This window comes from Coccinella septempunctata, chromosome 4 (genome assembly GCF_907165205.1).
Source record: "Coccinella septempunctata chromosome 4, icCocSept1.1, whole genome shotgun sequence".
In the NCBI taxonomy this organism is placed as follows: Eukaryota; Metazoa; Arthropoda; class Insecta; order Coleoptera; family Coccinellidae; genus Coccinella; species Coccinella septempunctata.
In genome coordinates, this window is record NC_058192.1 from 26,955,269 (window position 1) to 26,972,867 (window position 17,599).

General features: G+C 36.4%; 2 protein-coding genes across 2 annotated transcripts in view; one reads left to right on the forward strand and one right to left on the reverse strand.

Annotated features, from left to right (window-relative positions):
- LOC123310664 (phosphatidate cytidylyltransferase, photoreceptor-specific) overlaps positions 1–11,015 on the reverse strand; it is a 48,085-nt gene extending 37,070 nt beyond the window's left edge. The window contains exon 1 of the mRNA XM_044894228.1: positions 10,808–11,015. Within this exon, the coding sequence (XP_044750163.1) occupies positions 10,808–10,873 (66 nt within the window). The 5' untranslated portion in view covers positions 10,874–11,015. The remainder of the gene's footprint in view (positions 1–10,807) is intronic.
- Positions 11,016–11,269: 254 nt separating this feature from the next.
- LOC123310665 (guided entry of tail-anchored proteins factor 1) lies at positions 11,270–12,001 on the forward strand. The gene is made up of 2 exons (XM_044894229.1): positions 11,270–11,459; positions 11,511–12,001. The coding sequence occupies exons 1-2, from the start codon at positions 11,391–11,393 to the stop codon at positions 11,919–11,921; spliced, it is 480 nt and encodes a 159-aa protein (XP_044750164.1). The 5' UTR covers positions 11,270–11,390; the 3' UTR covers positions 11,922–12,001.
- The last annotated feature ends 5,598 nt before the right edge of the window (positions 12,002–17,599 follow it).

Below are 17,599 nucleotides of genomic sequence, written 5' to 3' on the forward strand. Positions count from 1 at the left end.
AAATGTTAATGTAGGCCTTTGTCATTAAATAAAATTATTGAGGAATCCCTCATTAGAGCTCTTCACGTAGTAAAAACATATCTTCCATAACAAACAATGAAAGTCGTTTCCGTAACAATTGACACATACAGAGGGTCGAAAGTCATATGGCGATCTAATATCACTGAGAACAGGTATGTTCCTGAAATCTCATTAAGAACGAACAAACAATTCGTTTATACCTCTCCAAAATTAGAGAGCAAAAATTGAAACTTCCGCTGCACCGATAAGATACGCATTAATTAAGGAAAATATTGAAATCAATATTAGAATATTATCAATACAAGGAAATGAGAGTTTATCGCTAGTTTGATCGAAAACACAGGTACAGGTAGGGAGCACGACTACTTCTTGTCAGTTCAATATTTTATTGAAAAATACTGCAAATATTTCCCTACGGTTGATTAGTTTCACACAACAGTAAATATCACACATAGCTAATATTTCATTCTTGCTAGAACTTCTCTTCACATTATTTATATAGATACAAGTATTTGTAATCCTACGAAAAATAAAATTAAGAAAAAAAAATTAAAGAGTTTTCTAAGGTCTAACTAAAAACTTATATTACTCTAGTCTATATGGTTCTGATAAGAGAAAAATGTTTGAAAATAAAGCATGTATCTTATCCCATGAAATAATAAACAATAATAATACTTTCGTAATAAAGTCTCCGTGAAAAAATTTGGTTTTGGAGGTTAGCAGAAGGTCCGGTTCCAAACAGGAACTTTCCGTTTTTCAAATGGAAACATGTTTTGGCCCATTCGAAAGCTTACGAAAAAATGAAATCCCATAATAATCTTTGTTTTTTATTTCAATATTGTGGCCATCAGAGGAAACAAGAAAGCCTCTTGAAAAAAAAAATGAAAATTTAAAAATTTAATTTTATTCCCAAAAAACAAGTATGCTTTCGTATTTGTATGCATTTGTAGTTTTTGTTTGTTCCCGAAGGAACTCAATAGATGTTTTTCAGTGTTTTAATTTAAGTTATCGGTTGTGAAACTACTAACTCTATTTTGTCTTTCTTCTGATAACAACAAAATTGAAGGAAATTAAAAATCAATTGACGAATTTCAGCGTTTTCTTTTCAAGTTATTCTATGCAGAAATATTAATTTCATTCCTTATACCCAGCTCTGTATATAAAATCGATATATATTTAATATGTCATACAGAGTGCCACGTTTGTATTTATTTCAGGAATAAAATAATGAGGACATTCGTTCTTCAACCATATATTACAACAATTCAAGTACCATATTTCCTATTTTCAGATATCCAACTCTATATTTTCTACTACTTATCACCGATATAGAATACTCAACATAATGCCTCATAATTAGAAAATATATTATATGTTCATCTACCTATGATACACTATAATAAACATATTTTCCATTGATGTTCGCACAACAAATTTTATAGAGATCACCTCCATCATTTGTAGGTTATTTTGGACGATTTTTTCATAAACCTGGCGTTGACCAGAAAATTTTTCATTATTCTGAAAAAAAAATTTTTCATTATACTGAAAATTTTTGCCCCACTTTGAGGACCTGTACAATGAAAACGGCTTGCCCGAAAAATATGCCTCTATCATTTGAGGAAAAATATAATTTCTATTGCAACCATATTTTCGATGTTTCCAGTCCCACTAAAGATATATTGGAAAATTGCGAAAACGCCTCTTTGGGGGCAACTTTTAGCCACCCTACCTAAGGGAAAACCTAGGAAACTTACATTAAGATATATCTGGAGCAATTAATACTTTGGTAGAATTTTTTCATAATTGTATGTTGGTTCTACTGGTTTTTAAAAGTATTTTGCGGAACGAGCGAAGAACTCAGAAGTTCAAATGGAAGGATTAACTGGAACCTGTGTTTGGAGATCTTGGTGGAATTTCAACCTCGAGGACAGAGTCTAGGATGAAAATTAAAAGCGTTGTAAACAGTACGAATCAGAGTTCAATGTCGATATGTATTCACCGTAATATCTGTTTCAAATTCGATTTAAATGAAGGATCAGAGAAAATTGAACTCAACCTTCGGCAGGAGTCGAAATGAATAAGTCTTTGCAAATGAATGTCTTCGATCATAACCTAGTAATATGCTGCAATACAATACATGAGCAAAAATGACATACAATTCAAGTGTGATTGAGGTTCTTGAAGTGTGTGAACATGACTTTTTCGGAGGCAGTAATTGATGAAAGGACTTACCAAGTACATATCATTTATTTTTGTAATTGTGATTTTTATTTCAGACGATTCATCATCTTTTCGATGATACTTCAAAAACATCAACCATTCCTAATACATTACTATGTCGTATTGAAGTTTGATAGTTTCATCCATTAATTCTACAATAAAAATAGGTTTTGATTAAAGAACCTCTTCAATGACCAGATCAGCCACAGAACAAAAGGTCTATCAATTTCAGGACAAACGAGTTTTGAAAAACTTCAAGATAATATCTGTCATGTTTATGTGAATAAGGGTCATTTTCACCAAGAATATAAACCTAGACCCCCATTAAGCTAGCAGAACCACTTTCGAATTTTGTTTTTTTTTTGCGGCCATAATTTTAGGATAATTTTTACCCCAATTAGAAATTTTTTGCTCCCCAAGCTAAAGATTTATATATAACAGGACATACCAAAAAATATCAATAGCAATATATAATAATAATAATAATAATAATTATTATTATTATTAGAACGAGAGACGGAGAATGCTACAGCTCACCATTGCACTGAAGCAAAATTAAGTCTGTATGCAGAACGCCTGAGGAGATATAAAAGCAATTATAGCCGGAAAAGAGACAATAATTCATTCGAAAAGTCGGAAGAATCTTTCTACCGGTCACTCACATCGTCGGATGGTGAAAATGGAAAGTTACCACCAAAGGAAGCCATTGAACAATTCTGGACCGAACAATTATCAACGAAACCTCACTTCAATGGAGATACCGGATGGATTGAAGATGAAAAATCTGAAGCTATAAAATATGAGCCGATGCAGGATGACATGATCACAATTGAAGAAGTAAAATCAGCTATCAGAGCACTTCACAACTGGAAAGCACCTGGGCCTGATGGATTACAGAACTTCTGGATCAAGAAACTTTGGATCATGCGTGACAAATTGACCTCCACAATAAATGATGTCATTGAAAATCCTGAAAGAGTGCCAGTATTCCTTACACATGGCACAACATACTTGTTACTTAAAAACCAAAGGAATACAGAAGACCCATCCAAGTACCGACCAATCACATGTCTTCCAACGATGTACAAATTAATCACATCGTGCATTTCAAACCGAATTCACAACCATTGCGAAAGGAATGACATCATCGCCATGCAACAGAAAGGATGCACCAAAGACAGCCGAGGGTGCAAAGAACAACTAATAATAGATTCAGTTATCTGCAATCAAGCGTTCTCCAAGCGAAGGTATCTTTAAGCTGCGTGCATAGACTACAGAAAAGCATTCGATTCTATACCTCACGAATGGCTCCTGACGATCTTGAAGATTGACAAGGTGGATCCCAATATTGTTAAGTTCCTGAAAAACGCCATGTCAACCTGGCGTACTAGTCTTCAAATGAAAGCAGCAGATTGCTCCATTACAACAGGACCTATTCCAATAAGACGCGGAATTTTCCAAGGAGACTCGCTGAGCCCTCTGTGGTTCTGCATGGCCCTGAATCCCTCGTCTCATAGATTGAATTCTACGGACTACGGATTTTCCATCAAGAGCGGCAGTAGAAATATGATGAAGCTGAATCATCTCCTTTACATGGACGACTTGAAACTCTTCGCATCTACCAAAAAACAAATGCAACTGATGCTGAAAATGGTGGAAGGATTCTCGGAAGACATCAAAATGAAGTTTGGACTTGAAAAATGTCGACTGCTTAACATTACGAGAGGGAAAATAGAAGATGGTACGTTCAAACTCAAGGAAGGTGCAGAAATTGAAGCATTAAAGGAAGGAGACACATACAAGTATCTAGGCATAAAACAGGCAAGAAAAATCAATCAGACCCAGATGAAAAAAGAATTAACCGAGGAGTTCACCCGAAGATTGAGGAGGATAATGAGAACTGGTCTTAACAGCAAGAATCTGATAAAAGCGATTGACACCTACGCTTGCTCGGCGCTGAGCTATTCATTTGGTATTATCTCTTGGACGACTACCGATTTAGCAGCTTTACAGAGAAAAATAAGGACGATGCTGACTAAACACAATGAACATCACCCCAAAAGCTCAATAGAACGGACAGAGCTGCCACGACATCTTGGGGGTAGAGAAATTGTTGATTTGTCCAACCGTATGTCCCAGGAAATTGAAGGACTTCGAAAATATTTCTTGAGCTAGGCAGCTTCGTCAGAACTCCATCAAGTAGTGGGTGTTGCTGATAGTTTTACACCATTAAAGCTACAACAGGATCACTTGGAAACGGTCGAACACTCTGCAGAAAGTAAAATGCAGAAACTGATTGGCGAACCTTTGCATGGGAGGCACCAGAACGAGGTCAACCATGATTACGTCGACATATCTGCGTCGAACTACTGGTTGACTTCCGGAAGGTTGTTTCCTGAGACAGAGGGCTTCATGCTCGCCATCCAGGATCAGGTGATTCCAACAAGAAATTACATGAAGTACATCGACAAGGATACCTCAGTGGCGGACGATAGCTGCCGTTATGGCTGTGCGACACATGAAACTGTCCAGCACATCACGGGGGGATGTCAGAAGTTCGGGGGCACGGAGTACAAAAATAGACATGATGCTGTTGCCAAGATTCTTCACCAAGAATTGGCACTAAAACACCAACTTCTAACTTCGAAAAAGGTTCCTTATTACAATTACCATACGGATGCTGTGCTGGAAAACGAACATCACAAGCTCTACTGGGATCGCACGGTTCTCACAGACCGAAAAATAACCCACAATATAGACCAGACCTCATATTGCTCAATAAGGATGAGGACAGATTCATCGATGTGGCAATTCCAAATAATAACAATCTTCTAGATAGGCACACTGAAAAAATTTCAAAATACAGAGATCTCGAGGAACAGACCAGAAGACAGTGGAAGCTGAAAGATATCAAGACTATCCCTATTGTATTTCATCTACAGGCCTGATACCGAAGAAACTACTAGAGAACTTGAGGAAACTTCAGTTGGACTAAAATATCTATAGAGTCATGCAGAAGGCCGTACTGCTCGGAACGACGAGAACTGTACGCAAGTACATGGGGAATGCAGAGGAACACCGTCTGCTCCGACAGGAAGTGCGGGTGGAGCAGGAATCCAACCTATAGCAGGGAGGCGAGGAGATTCCCGGACTCGACCGCCACCACGAGCCCGACAACCTGGAAAGGGCTCCAACAGAGTTTAATACTTTTGATATCTGAGATATCTAGGATAAGTGAATTTTCCTCTGGAGAGGAGTGTGAAAGCCGCAAGGCTAAAGTCATTTAAGTAATTCTCTTTCTAGTCTTATCATTCAATTCTGGTGCTGAATTGTTCTACTCGAAAGGTTATGTACTCTTAGTCTTCTCAAAATTATTAATCAATACATTTCCATCTTTTCATCATTTCATTATAAAGGAAATGTGTCCTCGTGCAAGACTATAAAGATTCTCTGCTCATTTTACAGTTTTTCACGAGTCTTCTCAATCACGAATAAATATTTTATTATACTTTACACCTCAACTAGATTTTCAGACCACCCCAGATTTTCTCAAATGGAAATAGGTATGTAACACCGGAATTGAATTCTTCTCCACGTCTTCTCATTGGTAACGAATACTGATTTATAGTCTTCTCATGATCATTTCTGTTATTTGAATCAGTGTATTTCATTTTTTTAAACAACTCTGATGTTCACCTCTTATGTACATATGACTAAATAGTAGTAGTAGTAGTAGTAAACTTTATTGAAACAATGTTTCAAAGGGCTAACGACCTAGGTCTTCCTGCCCTATGACTAAATACTATGTCGAGTTTCAGATGAATGAATCCTCATGTTTTTCAGGGTGGACCCTGGATTTGTAGTTTTCCTTCAAAACACGATATGAAATTCTTAGCTATGGTTCAACGATCAATGGTAAACCATGATATTGGTTGATAGTCTCTCGTCCTTGGCTCCACCTTGGAAGGCCTACTCTGGTAATCGTGCAAATTGGTATGATCTACTCATTGTAATTTCTCAATTCTCATTGATACATTCTCACTTTCATTCATCTTGCTCTATATACATGTTAGTTTTCAGCCTTCTGAACTTCTCGAACCAATGATTATTGGTTTCCCTCATTAGTACTCTCATAATTTATCAATTGTATCTTTTTTTTTCTGATGGATGTTCTAATCGTGCTTACTTGTAAGCAGTCCGTGTCTGTAATTGTTGTATTCATTGATAAATTTCTGCACTCTTCAAGACCAAGGTAATGTATATTAATTAATTAATGAGAATTGGTATTCCACAGGGTAGCATAGTTGGTAATGTTTTGTTTATTATATATGTTAATGATGCACCAAAATCTGTTTCATCTCTAAATTATTTTCAACTTGATTATGCTGATGATAAAAATGTCTTAATTACAGCATGTAATTCACAAACATTACTTGATAGTTTGCAAAACAGCTTTAGGGCAATATCACATTGGATCACCAATGAATATCTACTCTTAAATGATAATAAGACAAACTGTGTAATGTTCCACACCAACCGCTTAGAATGCCCAAATTCAGTTAATCTAAATGAATCAGAAATCAAAGTGAACACAGAAACAAAACTTTTAGGTTTAACAGTCGATGAAGTACTGTCACGGGAGCCACATGTAGATAATTTGCACAAAAAATTGAATTCAGTGTGTTATACGTTGAGAGTTATGTCCAAATATCTTGATGAAAGTGGACTTGGAGCGATATATTTTGCAAATTTTGAGTCGAATGTGAGATATGGCCTTGCCTTCTATGGTGATGCTAGGACAATAGAAAGGATATTTTTATGTCAAAAGAGAGCAATCAGAATAATGAGGAAACTCAGCTTTAGAACATCTTGTAGAGGCATTTTCAAACATTGTAATATCTTGACCCTTGCAGCCCTTTATATTGAGGAATATATCATGTTTCTGTTCAAAAATAGGGAATACTTCAGAGATAGTTTGCCAGCTCACACGTATAATAGCAGAAATATTTATTATGTGTATCCTGTCCACAGGCTGTGTTACAGAGAGAACAGCAAAATACTCCGCCATGAAATTCTTCAATAACCTTCCATTAAAAATAAGATCCATTAATAACCCTAGGACCTTCAAGATGGAGCTCCATAGGCTGCTGCTGGAAATTGAACTATATACCATAAATGAGTTCTTGGGTTATTGATTGTTACAATCTTTTTTTTTCTTTCGACAAATATTTCATCCTGACTGCATATGTTTTAATAATGTATGTAAGATTTTTGAAATAAATATTATTATTATTATTAATTATACTATTCTTGCTCTTCTCAGATTAATTATGATTGTTCTTCTCTTTTTATCAATCATTTTTCATCTTTCCACTATATTATAATATTCTGGCACTTCTCAGATTAATTAATTTTGCTCATTCAACTTTTCATAGTTAAATCATAATTATTGGTAAACTCACATTTAATGTATTGATCTCTCATTGATGATCAGACTTAGACAATGTAGTTTCACCTCTTGGCCTATTTCACTGTTACATCTCGGTCTTCTCATTAAAATTCATTATTCTAACCTTCTGTTTTTCTGATGGAATAAAGAGGCTCTCGCAATCAATTTTCATTGATTGCTCTGTCACTGAAAACGCTGTGTTAATTTTGACTTTATTGAACTTCTCAAAGTCTAAGTCTGACCTCACGTGACTTCTCATTTGAACTGCTCTAGATTATCTCTGCTTTTGGTTGAAAATGTTTCTCTGAGTCAATAGATGTTGTTAATATTTGTTTTTTATTACTGTAGTAGCTTCATGCAGGTTACTGTTCATTTTATGATTGTGAACGATATACAATAAATATTTTTATATTGAGAAGTGGAATTAATGTCTGTGAATTAAATATCAATAAATGAGTTAACGGCATGCAAACAATTATTGAATTCTGAAAAAGTGCACATCCGGGCAGGATTCGAACCCGCGCCCATCTTGATTGCCAGTCAAGTGCTACTTTTTCAGAATCCAATAATTGTCTGCATGCCGTTAACTTATTTATTACATATTTTTATACAATCTCCAACTCAATTATTTTGTCATATAGTCCACTATTCTTTTTTCACAAAATCATATCATCCCCCATTTTGAACAGACACTCTTTATTCTTATTTATGGAAAATTACCCCTGAATATCATTTTTGCAAAAAAGATCTCAATTCGTTTTTTTTATTTGAATTCAGGATTTGCCCAAACAATTGAAACTTTGTATCAGGAACTCCAAAACTCTTTCAAGTTTACCCAGAACTCCAGAAAAAATAGTAGGCGCCAACTCCATGTGTGACAGGTTGCCTCTGATAACGTCCAGTTTCATTAACAAATTTAAAGTCACTTTGAACTTAAAGCTTCCTTTAGGGTCATTTCAACGGCCGGTTTCATAATCAAACCTAAAGTCGCTTTAATTTTGAAGCTTCCTTTAACCCTACTGACGGCCGGTTTCATAATCAAACCTTAACGGCCGGTTTCATAATCGACTCGCTTTAATTTTAAAGCATCCTTTAACCCTACTAACGGCCGGTTTCATAATCAAATCTAAAGTCGCTTTAATTTTAAAGCTTCCTCTAACGTCCAGTTTCATAATCAAATTAAACGTCACTTTAAGCTTAAAGCTTCCTTTACTGTCATTTTTAGTAGGGTTAAAGGGGGCTTCAAAATTAAAGGGACTTTAGGTTTTATTATGAAACCGGCCGTAACCCTACTAACGTCTAGTTTCATAATCAAACCTAAAGTCACTTTAAGCTTAAAGCTTCCTTTATTGTCATTTTTAGTAGGGTTAAAGGACGCTTTAAAGTTAAAGCGACTTTAGGTTTGATTATGAAACCGGCCGTAAAAATGATAGTAAAGGAAGCTTTAAGCTTAAAGTGACGTTAAATTCGATTATGAAACTGGACGTTAAAATGACAATAAAGGAAGCTTTAAGCTTAAAGTGACGTTAACCTCCAATTTTATAATCGAATTTACGTCACTTTAAGCTTAAAGCTTCCTTTACTGTCATTTTTAGTAGGGTTGAAGGAAGCTTTAAAATTAAAGTGACTTTAGGTTTGATTATGAAACTGGCCGTTAATTCGATTATAACGGCCGGATTCATAACCAAATTTAATGTCACTTTAAGCTTAAAGCTTCCTTTACTGTCATTTTCAGTAGGGTTAAAGGAAGCTTTAAAGTTAAAGCGACTTTAGGTTTGATTATGAAAACGGCCGTTTGTGGCTTAATTTTAAAACTTCCTTTAACCCTACTGAAAATTACACTAACGGCCGGTTTCATAATCAAATCTAAAGTCGCTTTAATTTTAAAGCTTACTTTAACCCTACTAAAAATGACAGTAAAGGAGGTTTTAAGCTTAAAGTGACTTTAAATTTGATTATGAAACTGGACGTTAGGAAGCTTTAAGCTTAGAGTGACTTCAAATTTGATCATGAAACTAGACTTAAAAGTGACACTAAAGGAACCTTCAAAATTAAAGTGATTTTAAATTTGATTATGAAACTGGACGCTAGTAGGTTGAAGGAAGCTTTAAAATTGAAGCGACTTTAGGTTTGATTATGACACTGGCCGTAAGTCGTTTTAATTTTAAAACTTCCTCCAACCTACTAACGTCCAGTTTCATAATCAAATTTAAAGACACTTTAATTTTGAAGGTTCCTTTAACCCTACTTAAAATGACAGTGAAGGAAACTTTAAGCTTAAAAGTGACTTTGAATTTGATTATGAAACTAGACGTTAAGTTTTGATTATGGAACCGGCCGTAAATCTCGAGTAAATGTCGAGTCTACTGAGATACCAAACTCGTATTTCCACTACTAAATAATGAAGAATAGAACGAAGGACGTTTACCAATCGTTGTTGTTAAAAATCTCAGAACGCAAATAATGAGTATTTGAGGGTGGTTCTAATTTTCAGTATTTTTTTAATCGCTTCCGATTTTAATGGTTCATTATTGGGAAGACTCAAACGACAATAATCCCTAAATCCCTAACTTAATTTCAGTTGTGGAATCTCTTGAATCCAAACCTATGAATCGACAGCTGATTGAATGAAAAATGAAGAAATTAAATGATGAATTTAATTATATGTTTCAACCAAATTAGATTTGTTTATTTGAAGAAACGAAAACGTTACATTCAATTTATTTATTTCGAAAACTAATGATTCAAAAAAGTCGTAATGTTTGCAATACATACTCAGTTTTTATAAGCTATAATTTGTTATTTCTATTCTTCCCTCCAATAAATTTCCAATTATACACTCAAGAGTTCGGTAAGGAATTGAAAGATTACCTCACTTAAGAGACTGAAGAATAATTCGAAATTTTATGAAATTCTGTAGATTGAATTATGAAAACAGTGTTATTTCATATGAACCAGGAGAAAAAAAAATTTCCTCTTCACTGAAGGCTCACCCGGCTAATCAATTAGTAAGTTGGAGAGATGAACATTTTAGATTGAACCCTGAGTTATGGTACCATTGTTTTCTCGAAAAACAGCAATCATATAATGAATAATAATCTTAAAATTACATACATGATCACTTTCTGCACTTTCCAATGGTTTAGGATCAGATTCTTTACGTTTTCTCACTTCAGACATGGCATATACTGAATATAACCGAAAGCGATCAGGCTCACTTTTGAATTATCACACCGAATAACACCAAAATCTGTTTATAAATATGAAAATCAATACATGACAAGAAAGATACGTCTATCAACGACTGTAAAATGACAATTAAGATTCAGGTTATGACCATAGACTTATAAAATTTTTAGGTCTGTGGTTATGACACAGACTGAAGTCTATGGTTATGTTGAACCAGAGAATAACATATAACAAAGATGTAATATCTCTTTCGTAATATTTTTGGCAAAGAACAAAAAATAACATTCTCAGTTTTTTACGAAATCAATCTCCTCAAGGACCTCAAGTGCATCAGCATCAGCCCCACAGCTGAAAAAAAAATTTTTCTCTACTTTCTAACCCTACCAAACTAATGTCACTTTGTCATCATGAATCATGACAACTTCATATGAAATGAAAACAAAAACACCTTGTGGAGGTGGTTAATATTAAAACACATTAAAACATTTGTTGGATAAACTGCATTAACATGTTCCTATTGATAATATCAACTTTACTGAGCTTCTTGAGTGTTCATACAAAAATTATTACTAATCCAGTTAGTGTTTTTGTCAAGTTTCATTCATTTGGTAAATGATCAACATTTCAGGTGATGCATTGGATGAATAGGGTATCTAAAGAGGAAAAAACTAAATTGAATGAAATAAAAGCACTTCAGTGTGCCCAACAAAAACTCAGTATGGTCGACAATTTTGTCGAATATTCTAAAATACAAAGAAAAATCAACAAATTGACTGAAAGCTTGAAGGAATCAAAATCAAGGAATTCCAATGATTTTTTTTTGAAAATTGGGATTCCTTATGGACTGAGGATAATAATAATCTCCATGCTAATCATATTATGTCTGTATTATCGAGGGAGCCCATTATTCTATTTGGAAAGTTCTATTAATTTGTTTCCATTTGGTTATTTTATATCTTTTCCAAATGGAAGAAATAGTGTTTCATTTCATTTTTGGGTGATGTGCTGTACTGCTTTTGCAAGATTGATTAAATTATAAACATTTGGAAAACTATTACTTTGACATCTCGCATCAAAATTATGGGATTTTTTGGGTAATAAACAATATTATCCATTTTATACAACACTTCTACTCATTTTTTACCTGAAAATTTAGTAATTTTTTTTGCAACAAAAATTAAAACCTACTCAGGATGTTTTCAGAGATGAATTTTCTTTGAATAGGAGAACTTCTCACCTAAGGTCAAGCATCTTTTCATGATAACAGAATGCCTCTTGATTTTAAGGGTATTCCGCTCCACCCCAACACCATCTATGGAGGTGCTACAAAACCTCCCTGCCCTTCACTTCTTGTCCAGGGAGAAGCGAGACTAATAACTCGCAGGCTTGAAAACTTAACAGTGAATAATCCTGATAAACTCGTTAGTGCCCAATCAACTAGTAGCACTATTGGAGGCTGACGAGGTGATGGGCATAAGAACTGACCAAATAATCACAAGAACCAGCACGGACGTAACCATCAGTGCTCTGATTCTAAACAGGCTACAATAACTCCGTTTCAAAGAACTCTATTCACTAAGATCTTCTTGGTTTATTGAAGGCTTCAGAAGCAAACATAGCTCCGGTGCCTAGAGCCATAGACCGCTGACTGAGATCAGTGTTGGTCCGGGCAGGTTAATGACAGCATTTCAGGCAGAAATTTTTGCCATTAACCACCTGCTTGACGTGAGTTGGACGGGCAGGTCATAAAATAAGCTGCCGTACAGGTAAACGAATGCAGATCTAATCTCTGCAAATTGCGAAGTGACTGCAACTTATTTGGGTCTCTGGACACTCAGTTTTCAGAGCCAAAGAGATGCTCTAGCTAGAGATGGTGAAACCTCAGCGTCATTCAGCCCGGAACCAACTATAGGAATATCTATCTAGACTAGTTATACCTTAATTATGGAACAGCTGGTTAAGACAGAGGATCCTGGAGTATTGGGGCAACCGTTCACCTCAATTTTCCGGCTTCAGAATGAAAATGTGGAAAATCGCTTGAACACGTCATTTTCTAAATCGAGGGAGAACAACTTTTCTTTTTCTTTGCATTCCCGTAACTGCAACGCCCTAACAGGGGTAAGCACAAACCCTTGATTTTGAATAGAAGTGAGGAATGTTGCGATACCTTATGTTGAAGATTTGTCGATTTATCGTTTCATTGATAACGAAATTACAGGTAAAATAGTGGAAGAGTAATTACTTTTGTGGTTAGTTCATTAAATGCTGGTTATGGGCACTATTCACTTCCATGCAGTAATATAAATTTTGCTGAAAACGTTCACGTACATTACTCAAGGTTTCTGGTGTAACTTGATGGCATTCCTTAATGATCAGAGTTCGAAAATCATCCTGTGACTTAGGCTGAGTAGCGTGAATCTCGAATTTCAGAAAAAAGTCTAGTGGAGCCAGATCAGGTATCTGGGTGGCCACTCAATATGTCCCCTTCTTCCAATCCAGGCACGAGGAAAATTTTCATCTAAGAACTGACGCACTGGTTAAACGGAATGAACTATGGTGTGCCATCTTGTTGGGAAATGATCGTTTGATGGTTTTGTTGTGCATTCTCCAACACTTGTATGAGGGTTGGATAAATAGTGTTTCCAATAGTTCCAAATAAACATTCAATTTTTGGTGAAGCTGACGAAATAATCTTGGATTTTCGCCCCAATACTAACAGTTTACAATTCTGTTAAGGTCAAATGAGCACTCGTCCGAAAAACAGATATGTATATCGAACATAATATCAAATCTCTTTGATAATATGTAGTTTTGATTACCGTTAATCAATTCATAGAACTGGAAGTCGGTGATCTCGATCATCCGCATTCAGTTCCTGAACCAATCGTATAAGGAAATTATAAGAAATTCATGTTGTTCGAGGATTGTTGTGCGTGACACTTCGGACAATTTCCTGGTGTAGTTAAGGTCGGATGCATTGCTACATGACCAAAGACAGCCTGGTCCCCCGCTTCGTTTCTGGAAATGACGAGAGAGTAACTCAAAAACGAAAACTGAAATGGTCTGAGCAGCTATAAAAATTAAAACCAAGATAATAAGTAATTACTAAGTAATGTTAAACATCGACATCTCTGTCAGATGTCGGTACGATGTATTTATACATCATACCCGCTACTGATATGGAATAAAAGGAGCCGCCAATTCATAGCATTTCGTTGACGAATGAGTTTTGTTGCTCTGACGAGGTCAAATAAGACCGAAACCATGGTCAGCATCTACTCTTTGTCGACGAAATGAAAATTCTGGTAATACTTCGAGCGATGGTAGTTTGTTAGTTCGATTTAGATCGTAGCAGTCGTTGATTTTAATTATCTGCGGATGTTATGCATCTGAATTAATTCGTTTATTATTTACCTGCCTTACTGTGAAGGCGTGATCCATTTCTTATTTTACATGTCCGCGGCAGGTCGGTTACTGCCATGATCCGAACCTTTCCGCGCTTTTTCCCTTGCTTGATTATCGTAATATACGATATCTGCAATATGGGAATAAAGCATATGGATGCATACTGCTATCTTCGCTCTGAGTGTTAGGAAATTGAAATGGGTTGGTTCCCGTTTCTCTGTCAGATGTCGGTACGATGTATTTATACATCATACCCGCTACTGATATGGAATAAAAGGAGCCGGCAATTCATAGCATTTCGTTGACGAATGAGTTTTGTTGCTCTGACGAGGTCAAATAAGACCGAAACCATGGTCAGCATCTACTCTTTGTCGACGAAATGAAAATTCTGGTAATTCTTCGAGCGATGGTAGTTTGTTAGTTCGATTTAGATCGTAGCATTCGTTGATTTTAATTATCTGCGGATGTTTTGCATCTGAATTAATTCGTTTGTTAAAATAATTATGGATTCAATATCTTGCTGGAGTATGCTGGCCCGGTTTGGTGGCCCTCCACCCGTGCCGACGAACACCGTCTTGAGTCAGTGCAGCGTTACACCAGCATACCATATGGAATAATTCGCCCTTCCTATGAAGAAAGACTCATTATTTTGAAGATGCTATCTTTTCAATCACGACGGGAAAAGGGAGACTTAATATTTTCCTTCAGATCGCTGCGTGGTGACTTCGGAGGTCGTATTCGTGATCTATTTACTGTGAACGACAATAATTTGAGAGGACATCGGTTCAAGTTGTCGAAAGAGAATTTCAGAACATCTCAACGCCATAGTTTTCTGACAAACAGAATTTTGGAGAGATGGAACCGATTGCCGCTGGAACCGTCAATGGCTTCAAGAATGGTTTGGACGTTTTTGATGCAAGATCTACTTATGTCTGAACTTTTTTCTATTGTTTTCTTCTTTGAGTTTACAGGAAGATTGAAAAGGATAATGAGAACTGGTCTTAACAGCAAGAATTTGATGAAAGCAATGAACACCTAGACTTGCTCGGCGCTGATCTATTCGCATTCGGTATCATCTCTTGGACGACCACCGATTTAGCAGCTTTACAGAGAAAAATAAGGACGATGCTGACTAAACACAATAAACATCACCCCAAAAGCTCAATAGAACGGACAGAGCTGCCACGACATCTTGGGGGTAGAGGAATTGTTGATTTGTCCAACCGTATGTCCCAGGACATACGAAAATATTTCCTGAGCAAGGCTGCTTCGTCAGAATTCTATCGAGTAGCTTGTGTTGCTGATAGTTCAACACCGTTAAAGCTACAACAGGATCACTTGGAAACCGTCGAACACTCTGCAGAAAGTAAACTGCAGAAACTGATTGGCAAACCTTTGCACGGAAGGCACGAGAACGAGGTCCACCATGATTACGTCGACATATCTGCGTCGAACTACTGGTTGACTTCCGGAAGGTTGTTTCCTGAGACAGAGGGCTTCATGCTCGCCATCCAGGATCAGGTGATTCCAACAAGAAATTACATGAAATATATCGCCAAGGATGCCTCAGTGGCGGACAATAGCTGTCGTTATGGCTGTGCGACACATTAAACTATCCAGCACATCACCGGGGGAAGTCAGAGGTTCGCGGGTACGGAGTATAAAAATAGACATGATGCTGTTGCCAAGATTCTTCATCAAGAATTGACACTAAAACACCAACTTCTAAGTTCGAAAAAGGTTCCTTATTACAATTACCATCCGGATTCTGTATTGGAAAATGAACATCACAAGCTCTACTGGGATCGCACGGTTCTCACAGACCGGAAAATAACCCACAATAGACCAGACCTCATATTGCTCAATAAGGATGAGGACAGATCACTGTTCATCGATGTGGCAATTCCAAATAATAACAATCTTCTAGATAGGCACACTGAAAAAAAATTTCAAAATACAGAGATCTCGAGGAACAAACCAGAAGACAGTGGAAGCTGAAAGATATCAAGACCATCCCTATTGTCATTTCATATACAGGCCTGATACCGAAGAAACTACTAGAGAACTTGAGGAAACTTCAGTTGGACGAAAATATCCATAGAGTCATGCAGAAGGCGGTACTGCTCGGAACGGCGAGAACTGTACTCAAGTACATGGGGAATGCAGAGGAACACTGTCTGCTCCGACAGTGCGGGTGGAGCAGGAATCCAACCGACAGCAGGGAGCCGATTGAGCGACCCGGACCCGATCACCACCACGAGCCCGAAAACCTGGAAAGAGTTCCAACAGAGCTTAATCCTTTTGATATCTGGGATAAGTGAATTTTCCTCTGGAGAGGAGTGTGAAAGCCGTAAGGCTAAAGTGATAATAGTTTTCATAATTCATCACTAAAAGTCACTTCAAAAATCTCTTAGGAATCAAAGTTCTTAAAAACTTTTACATTAAGCATTTGGGCAGTAAAAATCTGCGCGAAAATTTAAAGCACACGCCTCAGAGTAGTTTTTTGTATTCTTTTTAAATATTGAAACAAATTTTCAAAATTTCGATTTACAGGGTTTTGTTCCGAAGATTCAAACGATTCATAATTTTTTGTTAACCTGGACCTGGATTCTCCTTGCAGTTATAACATGATACAATTGAGCTTTGAATAAGAAACACGTATTATATTGTAGCTCAGCAAGGCAACCCCTTGAAAAATTAAAGGAAGCAATCGAACTGCTATCAGACTAAAGGGTCACTATTTTTATTCAAAGTTTATATCACAAACAGAAGCGGTAATACTTACTAAAGTTGAAATTGGACTCCAACTCGAAAACAAGAAAAGATGGAGCAATAAAGATAAGATCATTTTCTTATATTTTATATATAATAATTTTAAGCTAGCAACTCTGAAGGGCTTGAGCTAGTTATAAAACAAGGAAATCCTCCGTCATTAGGCAATTCAAGGTTTTTATATCATAAGACAATATCATAAAATATCAACAATTTTTTTATTTGGAGAATCGCAAAATGCTTGAGCACTGAAACTGTTTCAAGTGGATGGAGAAAAATTTCCTGATAGAAAATTTAAACCAAAGAACAATTTTTCGGACGTTGGACACTATGGCGAGCAGCAACAGCAAACTGCCATAAAATCCCATAAAATTTCACGACCTTCCTCGTTCGTCGCAGACTTCGAAGCGATCCGAGACTTGCCGGTCTTCGTCACTCTCAAAGGAAATTAAAACCCATAGAGAAAAGGAAAGTTTCTGGTAAAACCGTGCTTCGCAATGGGACGCACTCACTGTTTATGGCCGTTGCAGTTGCTGCTCG

What these genes read in the sequence shown, in the direction of transcription:
- LOC123310665 (XM_044894229.1), top strand. Translation starts at nt 11,391, where the DNA reads ATGTTCCTATTGATAATATCAACTTTACTGAGCTTCTTGAGTGTTCAT. An exon ending in CAAAAATTATTACTAATCCA is followed by an intron (nt 11,460 to 11,510) that starts GTTAGTGTTTTT and finishes TCAACATTTCAG; the next exon opens with GTGATGCATTGGATGAATAG.